The 16420-nt window shown below is 39.7% G+C and overlaps 1 protein-coding gene and 2 long non-coding RNA genes across 3 annotated transcripts; 2 read left to right on the top strand and 1 right to left on the bottom strand.

Moving 5' to 3' along the window:
* The first annotated feature begins 526 nt into the window (after positions 1-526).
* Positions 527-2776, top strand: LOC149047908 (uncharacterized). The gene is made up of 2 exons (XR_016184823.1): positions 527-665; positions 948-2776. It is a non-coding gene; the product is annotated as an uncharacterized LOC149047908 (long non-coding RNA).
* Positions 2777-6791: 4015 nt separating this feature from the next.
* On the top strand, positions 6792-9515 carry LOC113665963 (uncharacterized). The gene has a single exon (XM_089199811.1). The coding sequence runs from the start codon at positions 7136-7138 to the stop codon at positions 8561-8563; it is 1428 nt and encodes a 475-aa protein (XP_089055937.1). The 5' UTR covers positions 6792-7135; the 3' UTR covers positions 8564-9515.
* Positions 9516-12069: 2554 nt separating this feature from the next.
* LOC149047907 (uncharacterized) lies at positions 12070-13501 on the bottom strand. The gene is made up of 2 exons (XR_016184822.1): positions 13048-13501; positions 12070-12692 (listed from the first exon to the last, which is right to left on the bottom strand). It is a non-coding gene; the product is annotated as an uncharacterized LOC149047907 (long non-coding RNA).
* Positions 13502-16420: the final 2919 nt, after the last annotated feature.

Below are 16420 nucleotides of genomic sequence, written 5' to 3'. Positions count from 1 at the left end.
AAGAAAATTAGATTTTGTGTCGGTAAATTAGAAAGTTAACGGTGTAAAAAACGCGGCCATACACGCATCTGACGGTTGATAAGCCTATCACGTCCAGTCAAACAGACACTCGAAGGAAAACGACGGTGCTTATGTTTTCTACATATCAGTTGTTGTCCTCTTTGTAATCTCATTACGGAACACTCTTCTCCGGCTGGAGCTAATTTATTAAAAGTTGTTGAGATATAAGCCACTATAATCTGGAAAGCAATTGTTTTGCACACGTACCGAATTAAAGCTGCCCAGAAGGCATATCTGTTTATCTGTGTAACTTTGATCATCTCAAAGTCATTACCTTCATTACACGTTCCGACTTTTCTATGTTGTACCGCCAACCTTTAATACTGAAACTTTAAGAGGCTCTTGAAACTTAGCGATAATTCACAGATTTGTTTTTTTCTGTTATTTAATTATCGATAGCGTCATTTATCTTCAAAATGACTCCACCTTCTGTGACCTTGTGTGATAAGACCTTTCCAGGCTACTTGGCTATGTATTTCGTTTTGGCAATGTGCGCCCAGTTTAACTGTGCTCGGCACAATCACGCCACCATTAAACCTTGGCAACACAGTAGGCGAGTCTTAAGGGAGGTCCTATTTAGAGCATTACAGAAGGGAAGTTTAAAGGTATTTCTTTTCCTTTATGCCCAGGATACTCATTTCAACCATGCCCTAAGGCACTGTAAAAGTTGTGTCCTCCGAGAGCGCGGACATCACCTATCATTGTAAATCAACATTAATTAATCATTTCGTCTCGTTTGACCCCTTAAACTATAATTACGCGCTGTGTTTTCATAACTGTATGTATGTTGTGAATAACTTTAATTTACAAGAGGACTATTAGTAAAGCAAACAACTGAGCTTTCAGCAAGAGAACGAATTAAACTCGATGGAGAATTGTTCCAACAGGAAATTACTAGTAGCTTGGAACAAGTTCAAGAGCAGCGGCAGATCGCCGGATGAGTCGCTGTTAAGCTGGCTGATGAGTCTTACGACTGAGCACGGGAAACACAAGCTAAGCACAGCATTCAAATTCTTATCTCTGCACCTTGCCAGTTTTAAAACCAGTGAATCCATACAAGATTAAACATCTGATAGTTTGCAGAGTAGATCTTGGCATGAAACAGTGTGAGTTTTCCTCCAACTGATGAATAACAAACCAGCATGATGCCTGTAGCGGCGCATGCAGTTCATTTATGTGGGAGTCTTACTGATTGATCATAATCCTTGGTACGTACTTCCGTGGAACATTTGACCATTGTTTTCTTATCACGGTTTTAAAATTGGTTGTCTACGATCGTGGTACCCTTAATTGGATTATTTACTCTCACTAGCTTGCGTTTTCGTGCACGATCAGACTCCGAGGGAACTTGCAGTGAAAATGAAACATGTTCTGGTTCTTTCCCGTTGACTCCTTTTCTGAGACAGAGAAGACAAAACGTGTTATCTGAATTTCTTCATGCTTGACTACATTAGTAGACTAGAGAACAGATTAGTGCGTTAAATTACAGTACTGTGCTTTGATGATCAGGATTTCTCTACCGATAAGATGTTAAGCTTAATTCTTCAAAACATGTTGCATGCCATGATTTAGCGAAAATTTCCATAGCGTGTATTTATTTGTCCTATTTGAAAAATGTGATTTTTGTGGTTACAGGGGATTTTAAAATTTACTTTAGTAGATTTGTTCGTCTACCGTCTCGTCGCAGGTACAACAACTTAATTAGGCGCAATTTTTGTCACAAACTTTTTTTCTGTTCTGATCATGGTCCTTAAGAGAAACAACGAAGATGCTGACATAGTTTCCTTTTCAAAAAACGGATTTAATCGAAGAGAAATATAAGTATTCAAATTCAATTTACCTTTAGAGTTTTAAAGAGTTTTATTTTCCTTTACTCCTTTTTTCGGTCACACCACCCTTGAATGTCGTTCGAGATCGCATGAGAACTCAGAGGCAGTCTGGAAGTTCTGAATATTGGTTAACAGATGATCCGGAAAATGGAAAGGCGTGGTGGAAATGTTTAATTTTCCTACTTTTCTGAAGTACAAAATATACCATTTACTTCGATCCATTTTCTTGGAGGTCAATAAACATCTGGCTTTTGTCAATGTTTGTTGCCAATACTTCTGTAGAGGTCTTATTATTATTCAGTCGCAGTGCTCTCGTACTGTTCACCTGTCGGAAATTCTCAGTCAAATGGAGAGCCATTACTTTTGCCCTAGTGGCCTAAAAATACTTTCTAGGAACTGGCTTATTCGTTAAGGCTACTACTGGGATTAAAACCCGTACAGTATCCTGCACTGAATATCGCTTTACTCCTTTCTCAGTTGTTTAACGAAAATTATTGGATCCACACCAATTTTGTTCCCCGTCAGGTGAGAGCTTTTTCCGGAAATCCCTGCAACGGTTCAAGAGAAGCTGAAACTACCATGCATGAGACATCCCGCCCGCGGCACTGCTGAGTAAAAGGACTAATGAATCAATTCTGACTGATAGTTATAATCAATTCCTTATCCAGCGGGTTTAACGCGGTAAGAATTTAGCTTTGAACAAGACCAACTCGGAGGTTTGCGTTCGAAGAAGCCGAAAAGCTCATTAGGTTTGGCGAAGGTAGCTTATGGAATCGAGAATATTAGTAAGCTAGAAGGTCATTTAAAGGTTTTAGGCTTGCGTTTTAACAAGGAAACACATTCTTATGAGTGAAATCTAATTAAAGAAAGAAAGAGAAGGAAAAAAATTGTGGCTTAATTTATCTCGTGATATTATTAACTATTTTTCCTGGTCTTGTATTTCGCGCGCGCAGTGTTGATGTAAACATGCGAAAAAGCTTTTACTCTCCGTGGTAGGCGTTACTTAACTTCAGTAAGTTATGTGTGACGCTTTGATATTCGAAGAGGATCGAATTCTGTTGTTTTATGATGAATTAAGATTCAAAGATAGGAGTTTAGGGGTGTTCAAGAATGCTGAATTATTGCGTTACTCTTTCCCAGTTTGCCAAACATTTATTCTAATCGCGTGCTAAGCCAATGACAGACTTTGCTGTAAAATTAACACGGCTTAATACAGTTCTAAAATAAATGACAGCAAAACTTATCTTGACATTCTAGGAAAATATTGACTTTGATCTCGAAAACTGAGTAGTTTTACTGTGCGTGAGACGGACACTCAGAATACTCCAGAGCCTGTCCTCCTTGATTTTGTAAACAGTCTTCAACAGTTTATAGCGACACAAATATTCAGCAAATTTCCTACCGTACTTACAGGATTGTGATTTTAAGTGACTCGCGAAAAGTAGAAAAGCTAAAAAAGGAAAACACTTCATCGTTTGCCGGTTTATTTTCCCACGGTATATTCGATCCATATTTACATTTCTTGAATGGAAAAAATACCCAAGCTATTGATTCTAAATTGAGCCTAAGTGATTGTCTTGTGTTGTGATCTGTTTTCTGCTGTTTTAAGAAAGCGATAAAGTAAAACAGGCATCAGATCAAACAAACAGCCTAATCTATTTCTAGACTGCAATCTTCTTAACGCCTTAAGAACGATTTAGAAAAATCTATTATAATACATGGCTGGGATCAAAAACAATCGACTGAAAATAGGACTTTCAAAACAGGCCAGAGGTATCCGGATGAACGAAACCAAAATTTAGTGAGTCGCAGGTCCCTTTTTGTTCTTCACAAAATGTAAATATTTACTGAACAGTTGAGTAAAGCTATTGATTATGACTAGCTGTGGGAACATTTATGCGTGATTTTCCCACGGTAGAACTGCGTTTACTTCACTCCGATCGCGTTAGCACTCTTAAGTTTATTCAGCGGATGAAAAATAGCACCAGAGTTAAACAACTCGACCCCTGCAGTAGTGTGTGAGGCAAGTACAAGGTCAGTTTATGCACAGCTAAGGCAACACAGTCCAAAAACTATGTTGTTTATAATTTGCGTGTTACGGATTTTGTGCTCTATCGATTCTTGAAAAAGGCCTCTTTTTTCACAGCTTGACTTGATGGTTCTTTATGCTCACCTAAGCTTGATTTCGTAGGCTTCACAACAAAACGTGACTTAATAACAACGGCATATTGCTTAGGCGACCGAAGTATTTAAGATTTTTGCGAAAACTTTTAGAAATTGATGTGAGAAAATAATCCAGTGGTCAAATATACGTTTCAAAATGCTTTGGTCCTGATCTTGACATTCGTGGACGTGCTTTTGTAAAGCAGGCTTTGGGTAAGATCCAGAAAACATAGCTACAGTGTGGTTATCCTCTATTTATAGATATGTGAAGTCAGGAAAGATAAATTCAACGATCTCAGTATTACATTTGGGTGTTCTGTAGTGCTAAACTGCTTTGTAGTGTTTGTCATAGGAATTAAAAGTGGAAGTGGATTGAGTTTGTTAAAATGTTTGAATTGCGTGCGGGCGTTTTCAAAGCCAGCTGTATGATGTCTTTCCCTTTCCTCTTCTCCTTTCACCTGGCCCCAAATCGTCCAGTAGCATTCTCAATTCCCTTACTTTATGAGATTAAAAAAAAAAAAAAAGCTGACAGTGTTTAGCTAGACTGTCCAACACCGGTATTCCAGAATGACTTTTCTCCCAGATCACACTGCTATTTTTAGGGCAACTATGTGAGACGAATATAATATACAAAAATAAGGAGATTGAAGATGAACTAAGTGACTGATCTAGAAAGCTGGAAGTTCGTCAAGGAAGGATTACTAAAGCTCTGTTCCTGAGACAGATTAAATCGTGATCGCTTGGAATTTGCGACAGATTTCATTTTGCCTTGCATTCCTTTTGGCGGTGCTCTCTGTGTGCTGTACTGAGACTGACATTATGGACTGACTGATTCTAGCTTGGATTAGTTGGGGTTGAATTTAAGCTCTATCTGTCCCCTTTTTGTGTGTATAAATCAAAACCCTCGCACTGTTTTCTAGCCCCAATTCTTTACTATATTTGTGTTGATCTAATTCCCCTTGATGACGTTAAGTATTTTGTTTTCTTGCTCATATATCCGTCTAAAAAAATTTCGATATTTCCTCGTAAACTGTTTTTTAACAAAAATCAGTGACAGCAGTGTAAAAGTATCTGGAAAATGCAGGAAATCCTATGAACTTCATTTCGGCGTTGACTTCTGGGGAAATTTGGAACAAAATCAAGCAGAAATCACCTGAGAACGCGTTTGCCCTAACTTAAACGTGTTGGGACAAGAATCGCTTGCAAAATGAGAATAGTCTCTACGTTCACATCATCACCACAGCTACTGTTAGCCAGGTGTTAAACGGAAAAACTCGATCATCGGAAGGAAACTTTTACTTATCCAAATACAGCAGCAGTCAGCACCATGCTCTTGACCCCTGAACCTTTTCTTTGTCTATTGCTAACACTTTTAATAATTACTTGCTGTGTTCCGTGCGCTGTCAAAATGGGACATTGTTTCGGCGTGATACGGATACTAATACCTTATTCGATGACATGACAGCCCAGTCGTGAACCTACGCAGGTAGCTGACGCAAAACGCATTTCAGCTTTTAACAACCCTTCAGAAAAGTTGCGAAACATCCCTAAGTGAAATTTTTTCGAAAATTCCTGGTTAAAATTTTTGACTGGGAATATCAGCATTTCTTTCCGGCGTAGTTTGTAGTCTTACATCACACGTTTTGTATTCTAAGAGTATTTGCCTTTGTTAGGAACAGGATTTGACAGAAAAAGATACTATTTTCGGCCTTATATTTTTAGTTCCGACCTTTGCAAGTTCAACGGCCCAAGTTTTAATTACTGGCGCTATAGCCGATTTAAGAGTGACATCTTCGGTATGAAAACACACCCAAAAGTGGTTTGATAATTTTCAGAAGCAAACACCCTATGTAGAAGATCATTGTCTATTTTTTTTATAAAATTAAAAATCATGTTTTTAACGCCTTCAAGAATCTATGGCGCTACCTAGTACAAACGGAGTGATAAGAATCTGACAATCCGTCCATAAGTCAATCAGCGAACCATGAGTGCTGACTGCGAGTTATGCTAATCTACTATTCATTATCTCGGTAGATAAGCTCTCGGTCGGTCACGCCTACTGAAAGTGTCAGAAAACCGCCGAATCATACCCCACAGATTCTCCGCTCACATCGTGTCCTGCGTCAGATAGTCTCATTGGCTCTGATTATTTTCAGCCAATATCAAAAGCCGATTTAGTGATGAGTCTATTAAATTCCCGGGTGTTCAATAATCTTCTGTCTGCCTGATTCAGGTTTTTCAGATCTGGTGGTGTGACACTTTGAGACTTGAATTTGTCACCTTTGTTTTCTTTTGCATAAAGCGACAGTAATAGTTCAAGTTCTTGTTTTTTCAGGGTTTTCCCTGTAAATTCATCCTTTAGGGCCCAAATCATATCTCCAATAAATTCATCACACAGTCGCTAAAAGAATCGGCTATGACATTAAAGACCGATGTACCCCACATGTTACGGGTATTCACTTCTGTCCACTGCAGTATTTCCAGATGGCTCCCTATTGTCCCATTTCGGGACAAACCTAACCAAACAAAAAACACCAGCGCACACTTAACCCAATTTGCGGTAACTACTCTCGCAAATTCTAGTCTGGAATGATTGCGCTTAGTTCGAAATAACACGCATGGTTTTACGCTTTGTGAAGTGCCCCGTTACAGGCAATTAGTACACTTCCCTTGTGGCGTGTCGCTCTTGCGCCAATGATTTCTGGCTACGCGTATCATAAGCTGAACAATTGCTACTTGTTGATATGGTGTTGACAGCAGAAATAATGCAATTGGGTGGAAAAGTAAAAGGGCAATGAAACGGTAGCTCTGCTCAGCTAATGGAGTGCTAAGCTGTGTGTGTGGCCCGAGATAGCAGCACTCACTGCGATTGGCTGGCGCGCTTAAAATTGCATAACCGGCCTGCTACATAACTGGGTGTAATTCGATCAAGAGGTGACAAACGAATTTACATCTTATTACAGTGTGTCTATTTTGTGCGCGTGACTCGTGCAAAGAGCAGATATCAATCAAAGTGCATGCAAGGACGCTTTTATCAAATCATTTACGACCAGGTTCAAAGCGGGCATAGTTTTTGAGCCGTGATGTCCATGTATCCATATCCAGCCAACTCGCCTGCCACAAACAACAACATGATCACGCCGATGTACGGAAATCAAGGCTACGAATTTTATCGGCCCACCGCGTCTCATTACTCGTCCGTTCATTTCCCTGTTTATCCCGCACACGGACAATATCAAGCGAGGCAAGATCGCCTCTATCCTCCTATTCCACGTACTCAACATGTGCCGCATCAAAGACACGAGATGGTAAAGCCGCCATACTCTTACATCGCGCTTATTGCTATGGCAATTCAGAGTGCACCAGAGAAGAAAATAACACTTAGTGGAATATATCAATTTATCATGGACAGATTTCCTTATTATAGAGAGAATAAACAAGGCTGGCAAAACTCAATCCGACACAATCTTTCTTTAAACGAGTGCTTCGTCAAAGTGCCAAGGGATGATAAGAAACCGGGCAAAGGAAGTTTCTGGAGTTTGGATCCCGAGAGTTTGAACATGTTCGAGAATGGAAGCTACCTGCGAAGACGAAAACGCTTCAGAAAGAAGGATAAAACAACGTCAGAAAGCAGCAACAACACCGAGAATCAAGACAAAAAGGAGCATAGCACTTCCGCCGACACAAAGACAACAAGCTCTGAAAACTCCACAACAACTTCCGTTGCGCAAGAAAAGGCTAAAGAGCATGAGACGCTAACAAGTAGTACACAGATAGCTCGGGCAGAATCCTTAGAGTCTACCGCAAAATCAGAGAGTAAAGTAACGCCCGCCACAAAGGCCAGCCCACCATCCTGCAAGCGTGAGTGCATGGTTAACTCTGAAGAGGGAGACATTGCATCGAGTAATTCGCCCGGTGAGATCAGTGAAGCGCCACAGGCTTCCACTCCACCTTCCTTCCCTACAGTTCCTCCGTGCACCATTTACGAGAATGCGTACGGGTTGAACTACCCCTCCTATCACCAAAACGGGCAACAAGGCAGCTACTCGAGCGCACCGTACGCAGCCTGCCACTCTCCCTCCTACGCCAGTTCAAACACACCCAATGGCCGGGCTTACGTTCACCGATACGAGCCTCAGATGAGCCCTGAGCACCCAGCCGTTGTTCCTGGCCGCTACTCACCGCATTTGAGCCATTACAGTCAGCAAGCCACACAAAACCAAAACGTAGAGGAGGTCCAAGTACACCGGCAACAATACGCTGCAGATTATGAACCTCCAGCTAGAGCGGGCCAGTGGTACTCATCAACGAGCTACCACAGTAATGAGTCGTCTGTCTCCAGCGCCCATAACTGCTTCCCGAATGTACGCGAGATGTTTGAATCGCAGCGTCTGATCGCTCCTAGTGGTGGACAGACAGTGCCGGTCATGCAAGCAACTCAAGGTCAGTTTGGATCTTCTAATGCTGCTTATCACTCAACTGCGGCATCCGTGCCTCAGTACACTCTTTAATCTTTGATCTCCTCACTGAACTAAGACTATTTTAGGACAAGACATTGTGGAAGGGTTCAGAGCCTTTATGGAAATGTGTAGTGTTCTTTCGTTTTTCTGTACTTTTTGCTTTGTTGGGAATGGATACTCAACTCAGATGTAAAGAGAGAGAGACTTAATTTTTTAGGCACGACAAGAATATATTTTACCAAGTTTTATACAATTCGTAGTTGTACCCCAAGCGTTATTCAGGGTTTCCGCGATTTTTAAGTTTCATTTTAAGCGCCAAGTTGTTTGACAATTGATTTTTGTACCGGTGAAGTTTGTTTGTAGTGAGGCTTAGGAGCAACAAGCGTTGTTTTCTTTCAACTCGCCCTCCACAAGTGTTTCACTGTATGTCGCCCACAATGCTCACAGTATGAGGGGACAGTCAATCGAGTCCAGCTAAACTGTTTCGTCATCAAACCCGCTTTTCCAAACCGCAAGCTGCCAGTCATGAAAACCCGCACGCAATTCGTGATTAACTTTATCCGTATTTGTAAATTTTAGTGCCAAAAAGTTTTTTCAAACCGGTGAAAAACACTCACTGCGAGGGTGTGTTTAAAGAATCGCGTTGCGAAGAAAGGTTTGTTTTGTAATCAAACTTATACCAGCAATTATGTCAGTGATTATTGTGATGTCTAGCATAGAACGGCCTTTAAACTACTGCGTATCGCTGGTGTACATAGGACTCAAAGGATTTTGTTATATTTAATGATGTAGAGCTATTTTTCAATCTGATTTATTCTTGATATAAAATCCCAACGAAAAGCAAAAGCGATTAGTTTTTCTAAGACAAAATAGAGATTGTGTACGTGATTGTGTGTATGTTTTTATTCACACGTTTTTTACACCACTTAGCGGTTTAGATGTGTAGACCTGATTTACATATGCTTTTACGAAATAAAATCGAACTGATCGTACTTTTTCATGAGGCCTGTGTTCTTCGTGTGCAGTTTGTTAGGTTTTTCTGCGAAGTGCATTGTTTTGTTGGATTAGATAATCTATCACGCACCTTTTTAGGTGAGATTTACGGGTGTGCGACGATCACAACGAGTTTTTCCAATCGTTGAAGGGTTAATGCGACCACAGACACTGAAAACTTGTGTGAAAGCGAATTTTAATGGGAAGAATAAAAGAAAAACAATGGCGAGGCTAGAACGTAAGATAAAACGTGAGAAATTCCACAGGTCCCCAACAACGGAATTAGAAGAGCTTAAAACCAGCTAGATCTCTTTATTGGTTTCACCCCATCGGTAATCCTATAACTGATGTCTCTGTAGAAACTAAGCAACGGAAAAAGCAATTTTTTTTCATTTTTCGAGTTAACAACATTTACGCAAAGCACAGCAGGCACGAGGGGACCTTCCTTTGGATCTGCTGGCACTTCTCTCGGTGTGGTCATCAGTGATGATATCTGCGCGTGCCGCAAACCACTTGGGTGAAACCTTGATAAGGCGGCTGATCATTTCATCAACGATGTTTGCGGCGAACCAGTTCGTGTGGTTTCTACATATGGGCGGTGGAAATACGAGTATCACATTTTGCGATGAAATCTTTTCTTCCAAATTCTGATCGTTGGTTCTCTATTATCTATCTCGCTAATGTCGTGCGTTGCAATAGGCTGATGTTCTAACTCGATGTCTATTTTGCCCAATGGAAGGACAACAGTTGTAAGAAAAAATTTTCTCATGGTTTTTGCAACATATCTCTAGTACTAAGGTCACTACACCTACAATGCCCCCAATTAAAGTGTTTCTTTCCAAAAAAGTGACCAACTGATTCGTGTAAAGATTCAAACGTCTGTTCAAGCGCTTGGTTAATTTCGCAAGACCAATTTTCAAACAGCCTTTTTTCGTACCTCTTCTATCATAGCCGTTATCTTAGGAGAAAGGTAAAGTTTCATCGCACAGGGTGGAAGAGCATTCGTGTTCTGTTTTCAAAGATAGTAAAGAGGAAATCTAGTAAGGGAAGAAATCTAGCAAGGGAAGGAAGTGGAGTTGGGATGTGGTCACAACAATGGTTTTTGATAGAGGTCGCTTCTTGCCGCCTCTTTCTTAGAAACATTACATCAGTTTCTACTCCAATTCCCCTTTTTCAGTTTTATTTGGGCTTTTTTGTAATCCAGCTGCTACAACACTTACGTAGAAGGAAATTTATAGATGTGAATCACCAAGGACTTGAGGGTGCTTATGTACAGACACCTCAAGGAACTCCCAGTTGGAGTGTGTGCTATACTCTCACGTCTGGAAAGCAGGAGTAAAGGTTGCTTTGAGAAACAAAGATTCTTTGATATGTCAGCATTTTACAGAATTGTTCACTGCTGATTTGAGATAATCATACTTTTCAATTATGCCACTCCCTTGTTGCACATTCAAATCAATCTTGGTCGTCTATTAGTTTGCTGTAATCCTTCGTCGCGACTTAAAATCCTACTTAACGATTTTGCTCATTCTTGTTTTTTTGGGACACGACATGATACTTCCAGAAATGTAGACTATGACGCAAATTTTTGGTTCAAGCGTTTCCCTTGTGAGTTTTTAGGTTTATTTACATTCGTAGACCACAAACTTCACTCACTTCTCGGAGGTGCGTCAGTAGCCCTCATAATTTGATGCATTTCCCAGTAGAAAATGTTTTCATTCTGCAACAGTCAAAGCATTGTTAAGTGACGCTACAATTTTAAGTGGCCGTCTCTCTTTTTAATATATAAATATCTTTGCACTCTTTTTTCCTTTAAAAAAAAGTTGTTTTTAAGTTAAAACGACGTTAATGACGTTAAGCAACTGCAATGAATACAATATTTTATACACTTATTAACTTTACTGCGCACAAACTTTAGGAATAACTTGTAAACCTTCCAGTTTGCAGATTTATCATTAAATTTTAGACTTTGTATAGCTTTAGAAAGCCAAATTATCGAGGTTCACTCTTAATCTTGGTGCCAGATAAACAGAGTTAGTGTACCGGCTTATTACTCAGTGCTAAGGGTAAATCAGTGATCGTGAAGTCCAAGTATTTCATTGCATGAGGCACATTCGTAGTCTTAAAGCTGAAATGACAATAAGATCGAGTTATTTTGAACTTATATAACAAAATATTCATAGCTGTGTCTCATATTTTGTTAAAGAGAGGTTAATTTTAACATCGAATCTTTATATAGGTTGAGCTGGTATTGAACCATTCAAGAAAATGCCAGTGAAGGTTTCGTTGTTCACGGACCAAATTGTCCTTGTCGCTTAGCAAACAACACCACATGAAAGCACCTGGTGGCAGCCTTAATCGGATAGTCACAAGGCCGGATTTTAAGCATACAATTTTTCTTATTTACCAAGAAGAACCTTCCTGAACATCCTAATTAATCGTTACCTCATGGAGCTGCCATTTGTTGGTTTCCATACAAAATGATAGTGAACAGTGATTTCCAGATATAATTTTACTTGCAGAATCTGTTGTTTTATGTAGTTCTAGTGTAAAACCATGAGACGTTTGTTTCTGCATGAAATTCTTTATTTGAATGTTAGTATACAAGAAGCAGAATTGCAACACTCTGGCTGAACAAATACAGCAGAATAGAATGACATTAAGAGACTTGTCCAAAGACTATACTAATATTAGTGCAAGTTTGTCAGAGCTCCTTTTTCCACCTTAAATGTTCTCCTTCGACTATTTAATTTGGAAAGTTTTTCCAGTAGAACCAATTTACATTAACCGAAAATGAATTCTTTTTCTCATTTAAATTTGCCCTTATGGTCTTCTTGGTGTTGCAGATCTTAATTGGTCGTAATTCCTACATTAGTGATGCTTGTGTCTCGCCAATGTTTGTTATTTCATGCCTAGCAGTGTTGCTCAATTTCTACTTGAATCAGTTCAAGGGGCACAAATAAACTCTATTTATCCGCAAGTATACACAACTAATTCTTAAGTATTACAGGTTTAAAAAACCATCTTGTCTTTCGCTTCCGTTTTGTCCGGGCTTCAAATCTTTCGTATTCTTGAAAGGAAATCCGTACACATCGAAAAGACGATCCAGTAGCGACGTCTTTCCTCCTGTTGGAATTTATTTTTGTGGAATTTTTTGCGAAGTAACGTATACGTGCACATTTTTGATCTGCAAAGAATGTAAGAAGCCAATGCCTTGTAATAATCTGAAGTCATCCTCCTCAGGAATTTCAAGGATTTGAATCAGCCCCAAGCATAATTTAGATCGTTTTGATTTCACAAACTGAGCATTTGTGAGCATCATTTTACATCGAAATATGGCAAACCTATAAAGACGGTGATATTTTCGTTTCAAAAAAGAAGCATGCCAACTGGCTATCGTGAGTGTTAGCTCTTAGCTTTTAAGAAGACACCTGGTACGTTTGCGGTTTGTCTGTGTTAAAATCTAATTTTATGTACAAGGACAGCTCTAGGTTACTTTACAGAACAACCAACATTGAAGTGTTTTCCTCTAACAAGCTTACCTCGTTAAATTTGCGTTTAAACCTCTCTCGTTTGTTTGTCGTGCTAAGTCGTGTCTGCGTTTTGTAAGGGAGAGTTAATGCGGTGTTGTCGTTCGGTTGCTGTAAAGCGGTAGATTAGATGCACATTTTAAGATAACGTCCTGCCGAGCACTCATTCCATCGTCTCCAGAACAGGTCGGCTTATGACTCGCTAAGTTGACGATCTAACAGCGGTTAGTCTATGAAGAATTCTGCTTTTTTTCTTTTTTTTCGCTGACTGAAGAATCACCAATCTCGTTTTCTAAGCAGGACGTTTCCCCTGTAGCAAACCTTCATTGTGGGTTTGTATACCGAATGAACTACTTGTCGAGTTGAGTGAATCCAACGGGTAGGATTTGTGCCAAGTTTATTTGTAGAGCAAACATAGTCCAAAGTGCTACGAAAACAGTGTAACAGACTTAGCTCTCCGCTATCTATTTTGACTGCTCCCTTGTTGTTAAATAAGATCAGTGAAGATAGTCAACAGATGAACATGTTTTATTGAGAAGTTTGCGAAGGCTTTCCACAGGTTTTCGATGTAAAAGGAACCTCGAACTGATCTAATTTTGTTCCTTGCCCCGGGCTTTTTTTTCGTGATGGAGATTTTGTGAGCCGAAATTAAATTGGGCTCGTGCTCTCAGGAATATTGAAATACACAGTTTTATTTTAGCATCGGTCACTTCAGCTCTTAACTTTGTTCTTAAGGAAAGTAAAGAGACTGAAAAAAGTGAAGTACATAATTCTACACGCTTTGTTCTTTAACTTGTGAACTGATTTAGTTTGAAGACCTTCCCTCTCAATGTTGGAGAACTCATCATTAGGAAGGATTTACAATGTACGGTGTCAAATGTATCTGTAACCTTGAAAGTTTGCGTGTTCCGTTTAGCCTGTAAACTCGTTCCTCTTATTGCGTCTGTCTGCCTATTAATCTGCAATCAAAGCTTTGGTTTAGCATGGTAATACAAATGAACACATGCTGGTTAAATTTGCCTTGCGTAGTGGAGTGGCCATGCTCGTTCTGCCTTGTTGTCACAAATTGAAGATATACGATTACACTCCGCAAAATGACAGCTGTTCAAGAAGAGTTCAAAAAACTACGCTAGCAATTAATCTGGCAGATGCGTTAAATCAGTATTGAGAAACGCTGCTCTTGTACTTGCCTGTCCAAGAGCTTGTAAGATAAAATCGATGCTGAAAATTTCCATCTCCATTGACTTAAATACTTCCTCGAGATTCGGATAGCGCGCTTAAGCGTGTTTACATATTTCTAAATCTATCGCCGTGTCTAATTGTTCAATTTTACTTCAGCCGGCCAGGGTTTTTTTTGCAATAAGAAAAGAAACCGGCGGATGTCCTAGCAATTACTTTTCTACGGAACTGTTATCTCCGTATGGTGGGTGGCATTCTCATTAGGGAAGAAGCAAATGGCCCGGCTTGCGCCAAAGACCCGTCTACGATAAAACTCATGTGGCGATACCCGTACTGTTGTCTCAAACCCGGCACAGCCATTTGTTTGTAACCAGGCATTTGTGAAACATTTATTTACCCAAATTGTCTTGTTTAGCTGTTTCGTTTTTTAGCTGTTTTGAGTTTGAAAGGGTTAATGGCAAAACGAGCTGTCTTGGAGCCTTAAGTATCACTCTCCGATGTAATTGGCTATTAGTCATCAAAACACGAAAGCGGGCCAAAGGTTGCGGGCTAACGCATCAATTAGGGTTTAAATCCTTTGACAAATTAGCCTTTCATGAACGTAACTCTAGAAGCAGATACGGTTTCTTCACAAAAGAAAACAAGCAAAATGCTTCGCCTTAAACTTTGGAGAATATCAAGTTACACTTGACTCTATTGTGAACAGTGCGTTATCACATCAACTCCTGATTCTTTGAACACGTGTTTCTTTGAGATCAATGTATGCAGAATCAGTATATTTTTATATCAGCGTGGGGACATGTGGCTGTAGGTTTCCACGTTTGGGTTTCAGTGAATAGTACAAAAGATACACGTGCAGTATTGCAGAGACAGGAAGTGATTTTGAACAAAACCTGCTATCGCCTTTTTCGTCAGTGCGTCTGCATCTCTTCACTGATTTCAACGTTTTAAAAGTCAGCCATTAAAACGCTGAAAGATTGCTTTCTTGTGATTTCTATCTCAGCCGTGATCTTTTGATCCTTTATCTTCCTTTAGTTGAGTACTGTTCAGTTCATGTCAAACGCTAAAGGCGGATTTGCGTCAAGAGCTTGATGGTTTTGCAACAACAAAGCAAATTGTTTTTTAAAAGTTTTATAACGCGTTCGTAACGGTTAAGCAACATTTTTTAAGAGATTTCGCGCGCAAAATGGAGATATTAGAGTTCTGGTCGTTTCAATCGAAATTCATCCTTTAATTGATATCGTTATCCTCAAATCATCCCTTGGCGGCTTGCTATTGAAGCTTTATATTTGATGTATTTCCTAAGAGCCCAAAGGCTGAGATCGAGGACTTTCCCGTTTCGTTGGCAGTCCTAGACTATTAAAGATAACGAGAAAGAGATTTTTATTTATTCTCAGAGGTTAGTGTTAATTTTGGGAATTTCTTGAAGGACGAAGACGTGTCATCGTTGGCCACGTAGCCTTAATTCTTGTATTTTCAAACCGTTTCACATCAGGAAAGCAATTTGAAGCCTTTCCAACCATAATTGGACTTTTTTAAGAGTCATTTAGTTAACCTCAAAGGACACTCGTGGTTAGCACATGATAAAATGTTTCCGGATTCTTGCCAAATGCGTCATTTCACGGGCATAAAATGGGTTACCATTGACGTGGGTCCAACATGGGTGCGCCAGGCCTCCTTGATGAAAAGTATGTGGGCGGGTTGTACCCGATTGTTTTCATTGAGTGTCAAACTGTTAGTGAAGTGGACGAACAAAATTCCTTTTTGAGAAATTCAACGAGTTGAATAATACACCAGAGGCTGTGTGTCTCTGCGGGTTTGAGAGAAGCATTTGCTGTGTAGTAAGTTAGTAGCTTGACTTTCAAAGGATATCTGCATCCCGTGCCTCGCCTTCTGTTAAAATTTAGCAATGCCGCCCATCCTAAGTTAAATTGAATAAGTTAGAATGGGATTGTGTATCCTGTTTATACAATTGTGTTTTCACCAGCTCAAAGACTTGATAACTTTCTCCCACTGGTTTTTAGAGTATTGGGATAAGTAAAGTTCCAACCGGTCTGCGAGACAAGCACGACTTCTTTTATACTTAGCTTGTGATCGAGTTGAACTCTGATGTGTTTTTTCTTGTGACGGACAGATTTCCCGCTGGTTCCTTTCTGTCGTTTTCTACCTTGTACAATGAATACACTTTTCTATTTATTTTTAAAAA

The sequence above is a fragment of the Pocillopora damicornis genome, chromosome 3 (genome assembly GCF_964200805.1).
Source record: "Pocillopora damicornis chromosome 3, jaPocDami1.2, whole genome shotgun sequence".
NCBI classification, from domain to species: domain Eukaryota; kingdom Metazoa; phylum Cnidaria; class Anthozoa; order Scleractinia; family Pocilloporidae; genus Pocillopora; species Pocillopora damicornis.
The sequence above is the reverse complement of the archived record's forward strand: the minus strand, read 5'-3'. Positions and strand labels throughout refer to the sequence as shown.

What these genes read in the sequence shown, in the direction of transcription:
- LOC113665963 (XM_089199811.1), top strand. Translation starts at nt 7,136, where the DNA reads ATGTCCATGTATCCATATCCAGCCAACTCGCCTGCCACAAACAACAAC.